The 22,723-nt window shown below is 40.5% G+C and overlaps 1 protein-coding gene across 1 annotated transcript in view; it reads left to right on the top strand.

Annotated features, from left to right (window-relative positions):
- myo1g (myosin IG) overlaps window positions 1-22,723 on the top strand; it is a 77,050-nt gene that overhangs the window by 23,214 nt on the left and 31,113 nt on the right. The window contains exons 13-20 of the mRNA XM_072674680.1: window positions 4,311-4,385; window positions 5,249-5,381; window positions 10,066-10,232; window positions 11,800-12,007; window positions 15,289-15,512; window positions 15,654-15,798; window positions 20,310-20,414; window positions 20,787-20,900. Of these exons, the coding sequence (XP_072530781.1) occupies window positions 4,311-4,385; window positions 5,249-5,381; window positions 10,066-10,232; window positions 11,800-12,007; window positions 15,289-15,512; window positions 15,654-15,798; window positions 20,310-20,414; window positions 20,787-20,900 (1,171 nt within the window). The remainder of the gene's footprint in view (window positions 1-4,310; window positions 4,386-5,248; window positions 5,382-10,065; window positions 10,233-11,799; window positions 12,008-15,288; window positions 15,513-15,653; window positions 15,799-20,309; window positions 20,415-20,786; window positions 20,901-22,723) is intronic.

Here is a 22,723-nt window from a genome sequence, read left to right as displayed (position 1 = left end):
CTGGTTAGTGTTTAGACTGGACTGTGGGGCAGTGCTGCTGTGGATGATGAGCTGGTTAGTGTTTAGACTGGGCTGGGGGGCAGTGCTGCTGTGGGTGATAAGCTGGTTAGTGTTTAGACTGGACTGTGGGGCAGTGCTGCTGTGGATGATGAGCTGGTTAGTGTTTAGACTGGGCTGGGGGGCAGTGCTGCTGTGGGTGATAAGCTGGTTAGTGTTTAGACTGGACTGTGGGGCAGTGCTGCTGTGGATGATGAGCTGGTTAGTGTTTAGACTGGGCTGTGGGGCAGTGCTGCTGTGGGTGATGAGCTGGTTAGTGTTTAGACTGGACTGTGGGGCAGTGCTGCTGTGGATGATTAGCTGGTTAGTGTTTAGACTGGACTGTGGGGCAGTGCTACTGTGGATGATGAGCTGGTTAGTGTTCAGACTGGACTGTGGGGCAGTGCTGCTGTGGATGATGAGCTGGTTAGTGTTTAGACTGGACTGTGGGGCAGTGCTGCTGTGGATGATGAGCTGGTTAGTGTTTATACTGGACTGTGGGGCAGTGCTGCTGTGGATGATGAGCTGTTTAGTGTTTAGACTGGACTGTGGGGCAGTGCTGCTGTGGATGATGAGCTGGTTAGTGCTGGTTAGTCCACAAGCTTCTTTCACTTTCAGTGACGGTTCTGTTACTCTCAGCTTGTGTCCTGTACAATTTACTGACTTTGCAAGTGTGGTCTCAATGTCTACACTGGCAGTTCATGGTTGTATTTATGAGATACATTTAGATATGAGATACATAAATTTAGCAAACGTGATAAGTATGGATGTGGATGGTTGGTATGGGTGGGGATAGATGGGTATGGGTTGGTATACACGAATGTGGTCGGAGAATAATGGGTATGGGTGGGTATAGATGTGTATGGACGGTTATGTATGGGTGTAGTTCTGAATGCATGGGTATGGGTTGGTATGGATGAGTATGGGTGGGTCAAGATAGGTATGGGAAGGAAAGAATTGGTCAGGGTGGATATTGATGGGCATGGGTGAGAATAGATGGGAATGTATGGGGATGCATGTATATTGGTTGGAATTAATAACTATGGGTGGGAATATATGAGTATGGGTGGGATTGGTTGGTAATGGGTATGGATGGAAATAGATAGGTATGGATGGGTATGAGTGGTTATGGGTGGGAATAATTGGATATGGATGGGAATGGATCAGTATGGGTGGTAATGGGTGGGAATGGATGGGTATGGGTGGAAATTGATGGGTATGAGTGGGAATGGATGAATATGGATGGGTATGAGTGGGTATGGGTGGGAATGGATGGATATGGGTGGGAATGGATGAGTATGGGATTGGATAGTAATGGGTATGGGTGGGAATGAATGGGAATGAGTGGACGCAGGAAATGCTGGATGTGTGTGTGATGTGATGTTAGCTGTGTGTTTCTTCCTGTGAACTGACAAAGTGACTAGTTTGATCTGATGTGACTAAATTATCACCTCATTTTCTTTAAATCAAGGTTGCTGCACTCTCCATTCTGATGTTTATTGTGTGTTTTTCTGCTGAGTTTGCTCTTGTCTTCTGCGTCCTGACCTTCACTGCTCTCCCCTTATTTCCAGAAACACACACACACACATACACAGTCTCAGCACTGCATTTCCACACTGCATTTGCCCTGTTTCACCCAGCCACACTCTCTCAGCCATGTGCCCATTCACGTGTGTGAGAGAGTTAGCTGTATGTGTAGGTGGATGGATGTGAGTGAGCAAGCGAATGAGTAAGAAGGTGCACAGTATATCATTGTGGGGGTGTGTCTGTGAGCATAATTTGACCAAGAAATGTGTGTGTATACTTTATGTGATAGTAGATAGAAACCGAACTCTGTGTGTGTTTGTGTGTGTGTTTTCGCATGTGTGAACAAGAAAACTGTTTGTGTATCTATACACTATACTACATGTAGCTTATTTGAATGTGTGTGGGAGCAACACAATCAGAGAGTTTTTCCACAACTCCAAAGTTCAGAAGCATCCATGTCCTCCCAAACACATTTAATGAGTTTGAAGTCTGGACTCTGGGGTGGGCAGTCCATTGATGTTTCTGTACATAAACGATTGTAGATCTAATGATGGCTAGTTGTGGAACACTGTGTATAGTGTGGTTAAACTAAAGCATCAGAAAAAGGTAAAGCACAGAAACATGATCAGGTCTGCACAGAGACTCACCCGTGATAAAGCGGGTAGATGCAGACAACATGGCTTTGGTGGAGCGACAGGTGGTCAGGGATGATACTAGATTTTGCTGTCAGGAGTGACCCCGTGTCTGTACCACAACTCTGGGTTTGGTTAATTTAGATCCGTTTAGTTCATATTGTGTTCATATGTCAAACGCACCGCACCAGAGTTCGTTCACAAACGGACCAAGACCCATTTACTCAGGTGGTCTGCTTGCTTGGTGTGCATTGGAGTTCAAAAAGCAGCGTTCACACTTACTCTGATAAACTGCACTAACAGAGCAATCACACTAGGGTTTGTTATAATGGATCCAAAGTTGACACAGGGTGGTGTGCTGTGGAAGCTCACTAAGTTTCACTGAAAGTGAAAAATTTAAATCGGCCTGAAAACAGTGGTTTTATCCCATAAACTGACATAATTTCAGCCTGAGTGAGCTGGAACAGTGTCTGTGCTGTGGTATTTAGCCTGCTTACCAACTTATCTAAGCCTAGAAAGTCAGGTATGAGTCCAAACACAGCAAAACTGCTTTCATTTCTCCTTTTTATTACGCCCATCACCACTCGCTTGACTTCGCTCTCTCAAGTTTTTATCATTTACACTTGTGTCACTAGCTCAGCAGTTAATCAACAGCTGCTGATCTGGGCTGTCTAACACTCAAACTAGCCGAACTAGCTCAGCAAAGGCTAGCCTAGCGAGTGGGCTACCGATCCAAAACCACAGGAAAAAACTTTAACTTTCAAATTCAACTTTCTGTGACACCAGTCACTCGATCATTAGTCAGCAGTCACTCGAGGATACTACTGTGGTATTATTTTAAGACGGTATGATGATGAAAAAAAAAATAGATACCACCCAACCCTCTTTAACTAAATGTATTGAAAACCACGACTCCAGTGACAGTTGCCTTCTGTACCTTCAGTGAGTGTACAGTATGTTTTTTTTTTAATAACAGTAGTAGTAGTGGAGTAGTAGTAGTTTCCATTCTGGCCAGGGTGGAACTGTGTTCTCTGAGTTCAACATCTTGGCCTCACTAATGCTCTTGTAGCTGAATGTAAATCCTCAAAGCAATGCCCCAAAATCCTCAAATCTAATAGAAAGTCTTCTTCCCTGGACAGAAGAGACAAGTGCTCTAACAACAGCAAGATAAATACCCTTGATTTTGGAAAAAACAATGAATGTGCATGTCATTTTGTCAATATATCTATGTGTATGTATACAGTGGGATGCAAAATATAGGGTGCCTCTGATCCAAATATCTGTATCTGTGAATAGTCAGTACTTAATAACACACATTCTGGAAACTATCGCAGCTGCTAAATCTTCCTAAAGCAAATGGACGTGGGTGGGGGGTGGGGTGGGGGGTTGATTTGCCAGTTACTTGTGCAGTTAGATGCCTTCTATACCTTCTGTGCTGCATTTAGTAAAAACAGTGATTCCAAACTTTCGAACTCTAGCGTATGTATGCATGTATATGTATATGTGTGTGAGTGAGATAACGAGCAAGATGAGGAAGTGTATGTACTGTATATGTGTGTGTATATGTTCATGTGCATGAGAATGAGAATGAATGTTCAGGAGTGTGTGTGGGGTGTGTGTGTGTGTGTGTGTGTGTGTGTGTGTGTGTGTGTGATGTGTTAGAACACATCTGTCTTTGTTAATCTCCACCTGGCCTTCCACACACACAGCTTTAACACTTTACGTAACCAGCAGTCACCCTGGCCGACGCCAGTTTTTGTTTTTTCACTTTTGCTTGTTTGTTCTAAGCTGGTTTTCACATCAACACAAATTGACAGAGTGCACTTACATAATTGTGTTCCTGGCTAATTTGATTAGCGCGTGCTAATACGCAGAAGTGGTGAGAGCGGTTGATTAATACAGTCTTGAAGCTCTAATCGGACTGAAATGCTGCATTAGTGGGGCTGGAAGGTGGGTTTGCTCTAAGTGCTGTTTTACCTGTATGGCGTGACTCACTCTAACCTGCTCAAAGTGACTCACGGTTCAGGCCCCGTTTCTGAGCCTTTGCTCTTTCCCTGCTTCTGACTCACTTTGCTGATCTCCGCTAGACCAATCAATTTTCCCTCTCTTCCTCAGGTACTCAGTAGAAGGCTTTCTTGACAAGAACAAGGACCCGCTGTTCCAGGATTTCAAACGGCTGATGTATAACAGGTAGAGCTGAAGAGGCTGCTTTGATCCTTCTTGTCCTCTTGTCTATGAAATTGTCTTAATTGGTTTCATGTATGGTGGACTGGACGGTGACCTCACTACACTAGAGTCTAAACTAGAACTCAAACCAACAAGTACTTATACAACTGTTCTTGAGGTGATGAGGTGGATTGGTGATCATCCAACATCTTGACCTCTTGTCACTGAATGCAGTAAAAATCCTCACAGCAACGCTCTGAAATCTAGTAGAGAGCCTTCTCTGGACAGTAGAGATAGTTACTCCAACAAAAGCAGGATGAGGTCTTTTTAATACCCTTGATTTCAGAAGAAATGATGAATGAGCAGAAAATACACTAAACAATACAGTTCTGCTTAACATGTGGAACAGAATCTTTCACTTTAACGTCTGATCAGTTCATCAGACAGATATCAAACAGATATTTACACTTTTTATATGCGGTTGTAGGACTGTCTGACATTGTCTTATGCACATTTGTGATGCCAGTGTGGCCACACCACTTTACTCCTCAATAGAGTAATAGCAATAGCAATAGAGCTCATCATATCACCAACTAATCAGCTCTACCAGTAGTAAGTAGTGCTAGTTGCTTTCTGTTAATATGACATTTTCTAAAATAAAAATTGTCAAATGAGTAACCACCTTCACCTTTAAGTAATTATTAGGTTCTTCTTCTAATTTATAACTTATGCATTTGGTAAAAGTTTGGGAACATTTCGTCTTTTTTTTCAACAAACTTTAAATGTTAAAAAAGTCTTTTAACGTTGTTAGACTTGTTAAATTGAGCTTTAGTTGTGATATTTAACTTCAAAGTCCTCCCGATAATCGACACTGTTTTTCTCGGCAGTTCGGACCCGGTGCTTACAGAAATGTGGCCTGATGGTAAATTGAGTATTACAGAGGTGACCAAGCGGCCACTGACTGCAGCCACACTCTTCAAAAACTCCATCATCGCCCTCATCGACAAGCTCGCCTGCAAGGTAAGTTCAAATGTTATTGGTGCTCCCTGATTTCAGTGTGTCACTGTAAAGTTTTACTTAGTACCTGCAGTGTGTTTTTAACTCTCTCAGGCACTTTAGCACATTTGGCCTTGCCATTTGCCACTTGTTTATGGGACTACCAAACAGCAAGTGATGAAGTGTTGCAATGCCAACATATGTCATTGCAAGTGTAACTCCAGCGGCACTTGCGTCTCTGTTCACCGTTTGTTGTTGATAAATTAGTGTCCATGGAAACCATATAAAAGAAATGACCAGTTCTAAGTAGGCATTAATTGTAAATGTTTGAGTATACTTAAATTTGACACTTTTATCAATACTACATGTTCCAAACTACTTAGTAAGTTCTCGATCAATTAGATCTAACCACATTTCTTACACTTTGTTTTTTACAAACTCTCACACAACATCTGCAGAATTGAAATACTGATATCGTTCCTCACTCAGTTGCCTCTCCAGCTTCCATATTTAACACTCTTGTCATACCTGTTATGACTGATGTTTTGCTAATGCATCAGAGCTGGGTACCTGGTGCTTTCCTTCAAGTACGTTGGTGGCCCAATGACGCTGCATCGCCATTGCAACAGTTGGAATTGAGGTGATGGCTGGTTGTAAAAAGTAAAGGTGCATGTATTTGTCACAGTACAGTGAAATGTGTCCTCCACCCATCTGTGGTATTGAAGACACACACACTAGTGAACTAGGGGCAGTGAGTACACACACACCCAGAGCGGTGGGCAGCCAACGCCCAGGGAGCAGAGAGGGTAAAAGGCCTTGCTCGAGGGCCCAACAGTGGCAGCTGGCCAAGCCCAGGAATCGAACCCACAACCCTGTTATCGATAGCCCAGCACTCTAACCACTGAGCCACCACTGCCCGTGCCCTTGCCCTTGCCCATATGTGCATATGTCGAAGGAGGCATGTGTCAGTCCTCACCTTTCCAGTGTCTGGATCCTTACATGTTATAGGGGAGAGTACTAAAGAGTGGGTTGAATAATTGGTAATCTAAAATAAATAAATAAATAGATAAATATATGGCTATGAGAATATTATCTGAATCTACTGACTTGTATCTGCATGATTTCACTTGCCAAAAAGTTGGCTAATTAGATAGTTGCATAACTGATTAGATGTTTTTAAATCTAGGTGTAATAAAGTGATCAGTTAGTGGATATGGATGACTGTAAAAGCAGCATGAGTAAAATATGTAAACATGTAATCCCAATTCGCTGGTGTTTCCAGCTCATACACTGAGCAGGTTCTCCACGTTCTTTATGTGTACAGTAATTTAAATGCATCTGCCGTATGCCTGTAACTAGGATTGGTCAGATTATCTCTACCGTTTGGAATATAATCTCTGTAATGGCTGTCGTCTGATTGGAAGAGTTTGTTGATGCTATGTGTGTGTGTGTGTGTACAGGAGATAGGGAGGGGGATTGAAGAGAGGGCATTAGGAGAGCAATAGAGAGACAAGAAATGTGTGAGAAAAGATAGCGCTAAAGAGGAAACGTGTGAGAGAGAGAGAGGTAGGAGAGAGTGAGAGAGAGAGAGCGAGACAGAGAGAGCATATGTTATAGTAGGATTCTGCTGGATCCTCCCTCGTATCTCTCTGATTAAAAAATGTTCTGATGTTATTTCGGGATGAGCTGAACATCCACTATGGCTTTACAGCAGGCCTACACGTGCGTGTGTGTGTGTGTTTGGGTGGTGTATTGGGGACGCAGCCATGCCATGTTGTGTTTTTTAGGTCACAGTTAAGGACTGCCTGCTCTCTTTTAGGTCCTGTGGGGACACCTGTCCTGAATCTGACCGGACTGTCCACTTTTATACTCCTCTCTCTCTCTGTCTCTCTGTCTCCCTCTCTCTCTCTCTCGTCTTTTGCTTTCGCACACACATTTTTCTCAACACAGTCCAGCTCAGTTAATGTCACTTCACCACAATTCAGTTCAGTTCAATCAGTTTAAATTAAGATCAGTTCACTTCAGGTCACAACATCTCAATTCACTTTAATTCAGTTCAATTCAGTTCAGCTCAGTTCAGCTTACCTAAATTCAGTTTACTTCACTTCACTTTGGTTCAGTTAACTTTAGTGTAATTTAGTTCATATTTCTTCAATTAAGTCTAGTTAAGCTTACTTTAGTTTAGTTCAGTTCACTTCAGTTGATTCTGTTCATTCAATTAACTCTGTGACATCACCATATCTCATTATCTGATTTTAGATTGAAGGATGTTAAGCCACATCATCCCTTAATAATCTTTAATAACTATCAGAAATAGATTAATGGAACATAAATTCTATGAACAGCTTCTAAATTAGACATTAGACGTACATCCAGACGTCTTGAACACAAATAGGCCGGTTGTGGATTAATTTAGTTGGACTCTTTGTTTGTGTGTATTGCACAAGGCTTGCAGTATGTACCTTAGTTGTTATTTTTCCCCAATTGAACAAAAATCATATAGAAGTATGTAATCGCTGAGCCCCCATGCTCTCATTGTGGGGAGATTTCAGCCATGGCGGACGCTTGTCTCTCAGTATGCCTGAGCTTTTCGTTTGAGACTAGTTGTACTTTTGTTTTTTAGCTGATGCATATTTCATGGTCTCTCGTGTTTTGAGAGAGTGTGTATTCTGGGCCGGCAGTTTAAGGACACAGCATCAGCATTACAACCAAACACACCCGGTCCAAGTGCTCATAGGGAGGGAGAGAGAGAGAGATGTGCAGGGAGGTTGAGGGAGGTCAATGAGTGAAATAAGGGGACAGTACACTGTCATTACGAGATGAGCCCTCTCTGTTCTGGGACAAACTGTACAGAGTTCCCTCTCTCTTCAGTTCACTTCAGGTTTATTTGTATAAACACTTTGCTATTTCACATGGGGCGTCTGAGTGCCTTCCTTCGGGCTGACATCTTCGTAGCTGTCACAGTGAAACGGTTCATAGGAGGTCCATTTTCATCCCAGTCGCAACTGCTCGCTTAAAAAGTTGGTGTAAGGACATGCGCCTCTAGAAATGAGCAAAGGCGGATTTCATATTGTTATATGTTAACAGCTGTAAGGTATATCAATGTTGGGTTTTATGTGATTCTTTTATGTGTAGCAGAGCACAAACGTAGTGTTTTGGGTCACACCATGGTTTGAGAGATAAGAAAATATTGGTGAATGTCAGGATCTTTGTAAACAAGCATGTTGGGTGTGTTTCTGTAACCATACAGTGTCTATAAAAAGTATTCACCCCCGTTTTCTCCTTGTATTGCCTTTAGAAGTGGAATCATGGTCAATATATATGTATGTATATGTATGGTCAATAATATTTTACAAAGTTTTACAGGAAACACTCTCTAATGTCAAAGTGAAAAAAATACTAAATACATAAAACAGTACTCTCGCTTGGGAAGGATTATTTTGGCTGGTGAAAAACAGTTGTAAGCATTTACAGTGAAATCACTGAAATGGAAATATGAATAAAAGGTCTATAATAGACTGACGGGTCTTCCTGTGTTTGTGTAGAGCTAAAGCCACAGAAAAGGACAGATGGCAGCAGGTAGAAGTGGACTGAGACAGAAATTCAAATGTACCCTTAAGAAAAGGACAATGGTGGTATTAGACAGTGTGCTCTGTTTGCTGTGCACTTATTATGTAAAATACAGCCATGAAATTAAACACAGCAGCAGCAAGAAGCTGCTCAGCATTAAAGAGATATCTGTAAAACAATAATGATATTAGTAATAATCATCATTACATTTACATTGCAGTTATGCACAACATTTATGGCAGTCAGCGGGTGCTCTCTTCCAGAGCAACTTACAGATGTACTTCGCTCTTCACTTTAAAATATCCCAGGCCGAAAAGCGCTTAAAGTGATATTGATCTGGTTTTGACCGGTGCCATCAGGTAGGGAGGGGCAGGTCCATCGTTAGTTTCATTTTTATATTCCCTTTATATTCCCCTGATAACTTTATAGGAGAAGGACAAAAACCTTCTCAACCTGCAGTGAAAGTCAGTGTAAAAAGATTGTATCACAAGTTCTGTTAAAGCATTTCTAGTGATCCATGCAGATTCAGATTATGTCAATAATAATGTCAAAAATGAATATAGAAGGTCGTTGCACAACAGCGACAACATAAATAATAAAAAAATAGCAGAGGTGAAACATGAATACCCAAATAGTAGGGCTGCACAATATTGAAAACAACAACAACAACATTGCATATTCTGTATATTCTGATATAATTTTTTTTACAAGAAGTCAATAATCTGACATGTCATGATACTAATAATGCACACTGTGTATCCAAGACTGAAGTAAAATAAATCATATTGAATAGATATAATCTACCTCTGATAGATATGTCATGGAAAATGAGAACAGTGTGAATGTTATATGTATTAACCCCTTAAGGCAGAAAGGCTTATTACACACTAAGGTGTATTATTCAGTAACTACAGGGGCTTCTGTACAAACTGGTGGGGCTATTCTTTGGCAATAGAGGTTTGTACAACACGTGTCGACCTTTTGGGGGCCATATGCTGTTTAAAGGTTTCCTTATTATTATAAGTATTATTATTATTGTTATTATTATTATTATTAGTGGTGGTGTAGTAGTAGTAATTGTATTGTTTTTGTTATTGTTATTATTATTATTAAGTTTAAAGTGTTTTGCGTGTTGCAGGAGCCATACTATGTGCGGTGTGTAAAGCCAAATGAGGTAAAGTCCCCAATGCTGTTCGATGAGGGGCGGTGTAGACACCAGGTGGCGTATCTGGGCCTACTGGAGAACGTCCGTGTGCGCAGGGCTGGCTTTGCCTACAGACAGCCCTACGAACGCTTCCTGCAGAGGTCAGTGGTCACCCTCTCTCCCACCCACACACATCCTAACCAGTGAACACAATGGACTGGTTTACCCTTAGTGTGTCCTCTGTCATATGTTGGACCACTCCAAACAACATTTGGAGTGGTCCGTTTTGGATGTACAATATTAATTAATAAACGCCGCTGATGCTACTACATTTACTGTTGATCTGTTGATCTGGCTTAATATGTTACTTCCATTAAGCAGAACCTAACATAGCTTTACCCAAATCCTGGTTCTAATCCTAACTGCAACCTCAACCCAAATCCTAATCCTAACCCTCATTCTGGCCCTAATCCTAACCTTAACCTCAACCCAAAATCTAATCCTAACCCCCACCCTGGTATTATTCCTAACCTTTACCTCAACCCAAACCCTAATCCTAACCCTCATTCTGGCCCTAATCCTAACCTTAACCTCAACCCAAACCCTAATCCTAACCCTCATTCTGGCCCTAATCCTAACCTTAACCTCAACCCAAACCCTAATCCTAACCCTCATTCTGGCCCTAATCCTAACCTTAACCTCAACCCAAACCCTAATCCTAACCCTCATTCTGGCCCTAATCCTAACCTTAACCTCAACCCAAACCCTAATCCTAACCCTCATTCTGGCCCTAATCCTAACCCTAACATCAACCCAAAAGCTAATCCTAACCCCCACCCTGGCATTATTCCTAACCTTTACCTCAATCCAAATCCTTAAACTGACTTTAAAACCCAATCCTTAAACCTAATTCTAACCCTCACCCTGGCCAATTAATCTCAGCCCGTTAAGATCCAGTTCTAGGCTGATGTCAGCAGCAGGTCTATAACAGCTGGTTGAGGATGTTGAGGTGGTCTGTATTAGACCTGTAAGATGATCAGGGATTTCTTAGGTTTACATCTACAGATCTGCACTCGGACTCCCCAAATAATAGTGTAGAAGAAGTCTTCAGCAAAAGTAGCTTGATAATCTACTAAATGTTCAGACGCTGCTACATCACTGACCAGTCGTTGATCTGTTCCTGACAGTCAGACGAGTGAGGTTTATTCCACTTCTCACAGACAGTGTTTCCATTTTGTAATGCCTACAAGTGAAAAAAAGAAGACTACAACAGGAAGGCATGGGATCAGATTAAAATTCAACCATTTTACACAAACCGTTGGTTTTCCAAGAAAAAGAGAAATACAGGCTTTTATATAAGACTTAAAAATAGCCCATGGCTCTGTAATACAGTAGGTACGTGTTAATGTCAGATTTACACAGTTGTATAACAAATGTATTTGATTAGTCAAAACACATCAGTTGTCTGAAGTTTGCTTCTTTAGATTAGCACTGGAGCTAGAAGGTTAAGCTAACGGGTGATAGAAGATTATACTCCCATCAGTTAGCATCATATAAACTGTAGGCCTCTGGGGAAAATGTGATTGTGATTGTGTTATACAGACTTTGCTAAGGCTGTGGCATCCCTTTTAAAAACAGCTTTATTCAGTATGAATTCCTTGCTTGTCTTACCTGGTTTAGGCTAGTCTGGCGCTAGTCATAATGTCTTCTACTGTCTTCCCCGTACAGGTATAAGATGACGTGTGAGTACACCTGGCCTAATCACCTGATGAGCAGTGACCGAGAGGCTGTGGAAGCCATTGTTGTCCAGCACGGCTTCGAGGAGGACGTGGCGTATGGTCTCACAAAGCTGTTTGTGCGAACGCCTCGCTCTCTCTTTACTCTGGAGCAGGAGAGAGCCGCACTCATCCCCATCCTCGTCCTCTTCCTGCAGAAGGTGACAGACGTTCTTTTTTTCCCTTTGTCTGTCTCTTCCTCTGTTCATTCTCCTCTCCAGCTTTTGTGCCCTGAGGGTTCGGTCTCTTCCTTTCTCCGCTGTTTCTCTTTCAGGAGCTGTCACTGTCCATTTTTGTTTTACCTCTTCTGCCATTTTCTTGCCATTTCAGCCAGTTTGTTCTCTCCGGGTTTTCCTCTGCAAGTCAAGCCTGGTGTGTTCCATTAATTTTGCATCTGATGGAGACTGGATACTGTTGTTTTAAGAGTCTGAATTCAATTACAGGTGATGACAGGGTTATACATCATTAGACAGAGGGTTTTAAAAAAATTACATACACCCACTACTTAATTTAGTGATTCTGAAAATTCCAAAGTGTCTATGGACAAGGCCTCTTAGCTTCCTGTTAGTGATCATAATTGACAGCTGGTAGTTTCTCTGTGCCTGTCAGCCCCTCGGTATCGCGCCCTCGCCCGGGGCGATGCCAAGCTGCTGCCCACAAGCTCACAGAAGGACTTTTGTGTTTCCGTTCATGTATGATTCTAAGACTCGGTTCTTGTTCATTTGCGTTCATGTATGTTTCGGGTTCAGTGTTTTGTTCATGTTCAGGTGTTTTGGTTCAGGGTTATCATGTCTTGTTTAGTTCATGCGTTTCACCTGAGGCTGGGGGTACTTAAGTGTTCGACACTGAGAATTATATGGCTGTATATGGTTTATAGTTTAGGAACCTTGAGGTTGCCCGAGAGGTTCCCATCCGTTTCCACATAGTGTTTAGGCCAGCTTCGGGTAACCTTAATAGCCTACATGACCAAATCACCTCCCTCCAGTTCAACACACAAGCAACGGCATCTTCACTGAGGAATTCCTTGAGAAACGCTAAGGTTTCCCTGTGTAGCTGCTGTCGTCCCATTTGATCGTGTGATTCCTGTGCTGAGGCTGAACACAATGCGGATGATGATAGCACTATGACAATGAGTGTGATTGGATGATTATTATTACATTACACTCAATTATTCATCCGCAGTGCAAGCTGCCCTGCTTTCAGCTCTGACCCATTTAACACAGCCGGGCCTAAAGTGGAGCATGACTTTGGTCCAAACTCAGAAAGATACTCACGCACACGCACACCACTGCAGAACAAGGACTGACTTTAGAAAGATCATCAGCTGTATGTCAGATTGTCACAGTCCAGTCTGATAGATTCTCTCTCTCTCTCTCGCTCTCTCTCTCTCTCTAAGATCAGTCCAATTCAGTGGGCTTTATCGTCATGACCAGGTGAAGACATTAGTGCATCTGCTGCTGCCACATTGTCCAGATAATCAACATGGTAGTGCTAGTGTGTGGTGCTATTGTGAGTATATCGGTGAGAGCTGTTTACACTCACTATTATTAGAAATTCCCTATCTTCTAGCTCCATGTGCTGGTGTACAGTCCTGGGGGAGTCCTGAGGGCCCCACACTCTGCACATCTGCGTATTTTCCCTCATCACGCTGACCTGATTCAGCTCAGCAACATTAGCATTCACCCTTATCCACAGTGATTTACACGATGTGACTTTAATCATGCTACACAGACAGACAAATGTAGAGTTAGGAGTCTTTAGAGACATCCTCTAGTGTTTGTCTGTCCATTCTGACAGATTGTTACAGTCGTGCCCAAGGATTGATGTAGAATTGATGCAGCAAGGTGTGCTTGTCCAGTAAGGGGCTCAAACCCTAGTTTGCCACAAGGAAGGGCAGTGTTGCTTCCCACTGCGCTACAGCAATCACACCAACCAACCATCAACTTATTAACAAGCTCTGGGTCCGGCGTGTTAGAGCAAGGCACAACATGCAGAGCCGTCCTGGTCTGGGATGTGCTGATGCATGGATGATATTTGCCGTTCTTTAACTTTTGTTCATCAGTAGCCTTTAGGTCTTCATCATTTCATACCGCAGCATTTAGTCAGGATCAGTCTCTGCTTTGGATCTTTCTGGCTGAAAACGCCAGACGGACTCTTTTACCGGCCCAGTTGTTTTCTAATTTGAGATTTTCCCTAAATGGACTTTCTCACCCTTCAAATTAGGAATCTTGATCTTGAGCCAAAAAACTGTATCCTATACATATGGTTTGAATATTGTAGATTATAGTTTTACTGTTCGAATAAATGTTATGGTTATTTAGGGGGTATAGGTTTTATCTAACCCTTTCTCTCTCTTTCTCTCTTGTGTCCTTTTCCCTGCTCCAGATTCTTCCCTCCAGCACCTTTATTTTTATCACTCCCTTTTTGTGCCTATTCTGCACCTTCATCTTTCATTTCTGCTCTTTAAAAAAAAGGCCTGGTTAATTTTCTCCATCCCTGCTTTGGTCACGTGGTAACATCACAGTAATAACTGTGCCGTGTTGTCATAAATCAGTATGAATCTGCAGTGTGTGTAGGTTTTACCGTGTGACAGCAGATGGTAATAATGGTGGAGTGATTTCAATCCAGTATGAATCTGCAGTGTGTGTATGTTTTACAGTCTCATGGTGATTATTATGTAGTGATTTTAATCCAGTATGAATCTGCAGTGTGTGTAGTTTGTACAGTCTCATGGTGATTATCATGTAGTGTTTTTATACAGAATGAATCTGCAGTGTGTGTATACTGTATTTTACAGTCTCATGGTAATTATTATAGAGTGATTTCAATCCAGTATGAATCTGCAGTGTGTGTATATTTTACAGTCTCATGGAGACTATTATGTAGTGTTTTTATACAGTATGAATCTGCAGTGTGTGTATATTTTACAGTCTCATGGTGACTATTATGTAGTGTTTTTATACAGTATGAATCTGCAGTGTGTGTATATTTTACAGTCTCATGGTGACTATTATGTAGTGTTTTTATACAGTATGAATCTGCAGTGTGTGTATATTTTACAGTCTCATGGTGATTTCTATGGAGAGTTTTTATACAGTATGAATCTGCAGTGTGTGTATGTTTCACAGTCTCATGGTAATTATTATAAAGTGATTTCAATCCAGTATGAATCTGCAGTGTGTGTATGTGTTACAGTCTCATGGTGATTATTATGTAGTGTTTTTATACAGTATGAATCTGCAGTGTGTGTATATTTTACAGTCTCATGGTGATTATTATGGAGTGATTTTAATCCAGTATGAATCTGCAGTGTGTGTAGTTTGTACAGTCTCATGGTGATTATCATGGAGTGATTTTAATCCAGGATGATTTGCTTGCCATGAAACAGTAATTTTTCACTCTGCTCCGAGTGTCCTTATCACGTCATTCACTCTCTCTGCAGGTGTGGCGAGGTGCTTTGGCTCGGATGCGGTGTAGACAGATGCGGGCCATTTACACCATCATGGGCTGTTATAAGCGCTATAAAGTGAAGGCTCATTTCTGGGAGGTGGAGAGGCGGTTTGCTAACGTGAGGAACATGTCAGACTACGGGAAAAGCGTGGAGTGGCCGACGCCTCCTGCCGCTCTCATACAGTTCCACAAAATCACACAACACCTCCATCGCAGGTACAGAGCCGGCGTCACACTATCAAGGCCCAGTTTTCCCAGTACTTATTGAGTGGAGCACTAACATTTGTACAATTGAGCTCTAAATTCACCAGGACATTTTTTTTTCTTTTTCTATTTTCTCTCTTACTCTTTCTCTAGGTGGAGGGCAAGGCAGATCGTTAAGAACATTCCTCCCTCAGACATGGCAGAGGTTAGAGCAAAGGTTGCTGCTCTGGGAGCTCTGAGTGGAGAGAGAGTGGACTGGGGCTTCAACAGAGCCTGGGAGAGAGACTACCTGGCCAACGTGAGTCTTTTAACCACCATATCCAAGAATTTGCATGTGTATACACTGTGGGCCAGGCTGATCAATTGCATTTGGCTGTAACTCCACAGTACTTTAGTACACAGTTCTCTGATTTAGCACTTTCTCTAATTACCTTCACAGTAATTTTACATGCGATCTTGGGAAAAGCTTCAAAATTGTTCATTAACTCATATGCATTAAAAATAAATGCTCAGTGCTTACTTGAGTGCTGAAATGAACCACAAATTAGAGCTTGGGTTCTGATTGGGGTAATGGGGTAAAAAAGATACATATTAATATGTAGCAATAATTATGTGTAATTGACAATGCAATACTTGCATTCTCTGTAAAAAGCAAACAAAGTAAGAAAAAGAAAAGGTAAAACTGTGTGTTTGCTCTGAGTGTAATGAAGGCTCATTTATTATGTGCATTTCTATATTATTATTATTATTATTATTATTATTATTATTATTATTTGGCATTAGTGCACTATTATTTTTTTACAGCATAGATTTTTAAACAGTAGAAAACATATCTGCAAATTCCCTCTCCACTAAACTCGTGTGCATCCAAATACATTCATGAAACTTTCCTTTCTGCTTTCCTCAATATTGCCTGATCTGTATATCATGGTCTCAGTACATTTACTAGCAGAACTAACTAGCATATGGACCCACATGGCTACCAGATCAGGCAGAATCTAGAAGGCCCCAGTTCACATTATTACACATATTCACATATTTGCTGATGGACATACCATTTCCGGTTAACACTTGCTGTTTTGAACGTCCCCCTGTCACTTCCTACTTCCCTAAGCATAAGACTTTATCTACGCTACATGATGTGTTTCCTTTGTTGCACATCACGCTAAAACATCACATTCAAACAATGGCCAGTGGTTGATTGATGTGCCTGTCAGGCAAAAGGCCTCTTCCTGCAAAAATAGATGGTTATAGGTCTCGCTGAGCGATAAAACCCACCAGCCTCCCTAAATATGACTACAAGTCTGGCTTGTGAGGCTACTAAATTCTCTCTCCACGCTCAGTCAAAGCCCTGCAGATGCAGTCCGCTTCTGCACAGACTCACTGCTGATCTGGCTGCCTTCAGGACAGCGTGGCCTATTTTCCCAGCCCTGTTAGTTCTGTGAAACTACTCTATTAGAAACTTGCATATGATTGCTAGTTGCAGAGAATAGGAGCCTGTGGGGATCAAATGTGAGGGGAATCTTAATTCTAACCAACAAAGGCACATACAGTACAATAACACTATTGAAGTGTAACCATGCACAAACACTTTTTAAGCTACTTCTTAAGGTGTAAAATGCATTAAGGACACTATTTCAAAAGCATCTACATGGTTTTGTCCTTCAGAATATTACTTTTGGCAGTAACTGTGGTGTTGTAATGTGTTTTAATCATTTGGAATTTATTACATGCATTTGAATCAACACAGCCCTTTTTTTTAGGACAAACATAGTTAGCGTTACCCATCTAATAGAATTTCAGTGCTCTTAAACCTACTTTGTCCGGAAAATGACCAGTGTTGTTATCCCCGTGACTTACGGTGACTGGGTCAGTGGGCTAATAGATCTTGTCCCCGACTCATTACTGGGATTGATCCAATAACAGTGTGTAGCTGAGTGTATAAAAGGGCTTGTTTAGGCCAGCTGACTCTTTTTAAGCTTTTAGGAGCAGCAGTCGGAGCCATACAGCTCCTCAGTGATCTGTGCCTGGTCCACTGTCTTAAGCTCTATATTAGCTTCTGTAGCTTCTTTCTATAAAATCTCTTGTATATTCTTGCATGCTGAGGGCTCAAGCAAGGACACGTTTAGCTCCTGCTCATATAAGGGTGATTACGGAACCTTCATCTGTGGGGCAAACTACACATGCCTCATTCTACTACCCATCTAAGTGAATTTGCTGTTGTCCATTTGGCAGGAAATACCATTAAGAAAAAAATCAGTGATACATTTTTGTTCAGAATGTGTGTGATGTTCACTGCAGTGCATCCAACAATAAAGACAGCACATAAAGTCTGTTATACAGTAGTAGAAACAAGGCAGCTTGCAGAAAGCTCCAGTTCCACATTCTGATCCATTTAACCATGACCACAATGAACATGCAGCCTGCTCACTTAAGTTATAACACAAGCAACACTTTTAGTTGAAAAATTCTAAATATTTAGGTGAAAAACATACTTTCATTCAGATGGTCTTTTGACTGCTTTAGTATTTACAGGGGGATTCATGAGAGAAACTTAAACTTCTCTGGGCCTGTGGTTTAGCACCTGCTTTTGTCTTATCATTCTTTTTAACTGCTGGATTGTTTTGTTTCATCTTATGCCACTGACGCTGCTGGCAGTGATCAAGGCAGCCAAAGCAGGGTCTTATTAAATTTCAGTCTAAAGCTTCCCCTCTCTAATTCTCTCTGCAGGAGTGTGAACAGAAGGCTTTTGAAAGTGTCCTTGAGAATGCACTTCACACCTTTAGCCATAGTTTCAGATGTGGTTGTGTTTAGCGTTCTAAACAGTGGCCACATTCCCCTTCTGCTAGCAAATACAAATACCCAGATACATTTAGCTCTTCTTTTTTTGAGCTCAATGCCATGCAGCTCTGCTTCATACTGAAATACTAAAGCATTGAATTGATGAACTGAATAACCTGATGTTTACAGCATTTCCACAGGAATTAAATATATTACATCAATACTGTTAACACTGTCCACACTGTTATCTTCGTCTTTCAGCGCACATACTTTTGCCAATCGTTGGGTTTAGAGCTGCATTATATTGTAACTATGTTACCACATTTTGCACTGGTGATGCAATAAAAAAGCATCATTAATGTTATAATGGAAATTATATAATAATTGACAAATGTAAGTAAATAAATTACAACAATTGCAGTAAGTTAATAAAACTACAAAAATACTACACAATTATTAGAAAATAAAACTAATAAAACTGAAATAAAATAAAAAATAAGTTTTATTAGTATTGTTTTGTAATAAGAAAATAAAAACACAATACATTACTCAATTATTACTAGAAATAAGTGAATTCAACTGGAATATATCACACAATTATATGCCAAAAGTAAATAAATATAACTCGTTACCCGACATAAGTGAATAAAAAAGACTAAAAAGAAAAGAATAAAATCAATCATGCAATTATTAACAAAAACAATTGACTAAAACATTAGTATCAGTTTCATTATATAGATATAAAATAATAATAATAATGATTACAAATATATCCCCAGTATATATTAAAAATACACTATCCAATAATTTCTAAAAGTAAGTAAATACAGTTGGAATAAATGTAATTATTGCCAAAGAAAAGTGAAAAACAAACATATTACTTAATTACTCCTAAAAAGCAAATAATAATAATAAAAACATATATACATGTAATTTTAGTAAGTATTACCAAAATATTGCAAATGTTGCTACACTATTCCCAAAACAAGAACACTGCATAACATACGTATTGAGAACATATTTTGATCAAATAAATTCAGCACACTGTCTTTTTTTAGTGTCGGCTTTTACAGTGCATGTACACTGTTTTAGCATGCCTGCTCAAACGTCGCCTCAGGTTACGTTGTTTATGACAGATGAATCAGGGCCGCTTTGAAGCAGTCAGGTGCCCTTAGTGTGCCAGATGCATATTCATATAGCGTGCATATTCATACTGCAGCAAAGCCGCACTCTTTAATCCTCCCTCATGGTGTTTATGCTTTGAATCACCCCTTCTTACGTTATGTTGAATTATTTCTCAGTCGTAGTTTCACTAAAGGAGAATTTGTGTTGAAATGCATATTGTAAGCTTTTAATCTACACCACATTAGTGTGTAGAGAAGTAGAAGAGATATTTTATTATAAATCAGAGTTAATAGTTATTGAATGTCTTTTCTATAGAATGTTTAGCATTGTTTCTTACACCAAAACAAACAAACATTCCTGTCCAGAGTGTAAAATCCATGCTTTTAAAGTGTATTGGATATGAACGGACTGAATTTTCCACACCCACCCCCTTCAACAAAGTGTCAGGCCTGCCTGCACCCACAAAACTTCCTGCACTACATCAACGTCATGCCTGCCTGCATCTGTCTGCTTTGACAGGGGCTGGTCCTTATGCACACTCGCCCACATCATCCTTGTCTTCATCTAGTACTGCTTTGATGTTTACTTTCTCATGGGTTCATCTGCAATAGTAATGTGCCTTTATTGTCAATTTAACTTGTGCAATACATTTAGAAGGTCAGGGTAAGAGCTCAGACACAGACATGCTACAACGTCGCTGGAGCAAAGACATCCATTCATCATTTGAACCCTTGGTTTATTATCTGTAAAATGTAACAGAATGCAGACAACTATAAATTACTTGGTTCTATATGTGGAGTCCCAGAGGGATAGGACCATCCGCTTGAACCGGTAACCTGTTGTATCATGCCTGGAACCCATGGACAAACCCGCCTGGTGCTGATTTCTGATTTATGTTTGCAGGCCAGAGACTGTCCCTTAACCAGCTCCAATTTTGTGAGAATCACTAAAGAGCTGAAGAATAAAGACCAGTACAGTCAGGTCCTGTTCTCTGGATTCGTCAGGATGGTAGGACCTCTCTCTTGCCCTTTTTCCCCTGTCTTTTCTCTTTCCTTTCACTCTCTCCTTTTACTCTCATTTGCTTTCTCTCTCTTCATATGCACACTTTCTCAATTCAAAAAAATTCATAAGCTTTGTAGATGTTACTACATATGATATCCTAAAATAACAAAAAGAACGTTAGTTGCTGATTTCCAGCGCAGGGATTTAGGCTAGTCTTGGACTATGCTGGATTCTGAATGTAGATTCTCCACTTGCTGGAAAAAGTAGTCTAGGACTAGTCTTCCTCTCTGTCTGTAAAACTGGAGGCTTCGTTTTTAATTACAAAATAATTACATTTTAAATTTTCAAACCAAATAATGTTTCTCTGTGTCTCTGTAGCTGAACTGGTTCAATAATACAAAGGACAGAGCTCTGCTCATCACAGATAAACACATCTACAGGCTAGAGCCCAAGAAACACTTCAAAGTGCAGAAACGGATGCCCATAGAAACTGTGAGTACTCTGCACACATTCTTGTTTTACTATATTACAGAGGACTTCCATTGATTTATGTATTATTGTAGACAAGTAATGATGCAATTTCATCTAAACCTTACCATAAACTGTAACTCTAACCATACCTATACTAACCCTTAACCCATCTTCACCCTACTAACCCTAACCATAACCACACTTTCCTCAACTTAACCGTAATCATAACCCTACTCACCCTAACCATAACTACCCTACCCCAAACTTAACCCTAATGATAATCCTAACCACACCCATACCAATCCTTTACCCTAACCAAACTATATTAAACTAAACATAATAACCATACTAACCATAAACATTAATCTTAACCTTGACCCTATCCATACTAACTTTAAACTAAACTAAACCCTACTAGCTCTAACATATTTATACTAATGTAAACCTAACCTTAATCTTAACCCTCCTCACCCTAGCCATAACCAACATAATCTTAACCATAACTATACTAACCATAACCCTAACCCTGATCTTAATTCTGTAAACCTAAATATAACATTAACCTTACTAACTCTAACCACAGCTATATTGATCTAAACATAAGCTTAACTATAACTATTAACTATACTAACATTAAATACAATCCTGATTTTACCTATAACCATAATGACCCTACATAATACTTAATTCTAAACCTAACCCTTTTTATAATAACCTTAAACTTAACTCTATCTTAACCCTACTAGCTCTAACCATAATCATACTAACCCAAACCTGACCCTAATCTTAACCATCCTCTCCCTAGCCATAACCAACATAAGCTTCTCAGCTTCTTCAGCTCTTTATTACCTTTAGTACTTTTTACTTTTTTAATTTATCCCCTACCCTATTTATTGTTTAGTTTAATTTTCCTTTAGTTTAATACTGTGAATAATCTGTGTTCTGTGTTTTTGTTACTTGTCATACGTGTTGCTCTCACCAAGACAAATTCCTTGTATGTGTAACATACTTGGTGAAATAAAGAGATTCTGATTCTGATTCTGATAATCTTAACCATGACCATACTAACCTAAACCTACCCTAATCTTAACCCTACTACCACTAACCATGTTAACCTAAACCTAACCCTAATCTTAAACCTACTACCACTAACCTTGTTAACCTAAAACTAACCCTAATCTTAAACCTACTACCACTAACTTTGTTAACCTAAACCTAACCCTAATCTTAACCCTACTACCACTAATCATACTATCTCTTAACCTCTTCCCTTCCTTCTGTGATCCTGTTTCGTAATTATGGACAGCTGCATCTTGTTACGAAGGCTCTCCCAGCATTTTAAAAGCACATCTCTTGAGAGGACAAGAGAGAAGACACTAGCCTCCTGGCTAAGTAGTGTAAACCTGTAGAGAGGATGGCAGCACCCCCCCCCCCCCCCCGCTATGCAGTGAAAGCCAGTCGAGACTCAGGGTTAGAGAAGTAGTGGTTTGGTTTGATTGGTGCCCTTATGTCTACATAAAACATGCTTGGGTTGACTTGCATTGCATGTGAGTGTCTGTGTCTCTGAGCTTTGCATGGTCCTCCAATCATGTCATCCACATCCCGGGCTGAGATCACACCATAACCACAACCATATTGACCCTAAACTAACCCTACTAACTCTTAACACAGTCATACTAACCTCAGTTACCTACACCATATTGTACCCTAAATGTAACCTCTATGTCTGAAAGCTGATCTTTGATACTGATAGATTACTACACAGTAAGGCAGTCGCACATGAGCCGGAGGTGACCATGCCCAATGCCAAGTGGGTTAGAGGCGTATAAAGCCTAGTGTTGTCA

This window comes from Salminus brasiliensis, chromosome 3, assembly GCF_030463535.1.
Source record: "Salminus brasiliensis chromosome 3, fSalBra1.hap2, whole genome shotgun sequence".
NCBI classification, from domain to species: Eukaryota; Metazoa; Chordata; class Actinopteri; order Characiformes; family Bryconidae; genus Salminus; species Salminus brasiliensis.
The sequence above is the reverse complement of the archived record's forward strand: the minus strand, read 5'-3'. Positions and strand labels throughout refer to the sequence as shown.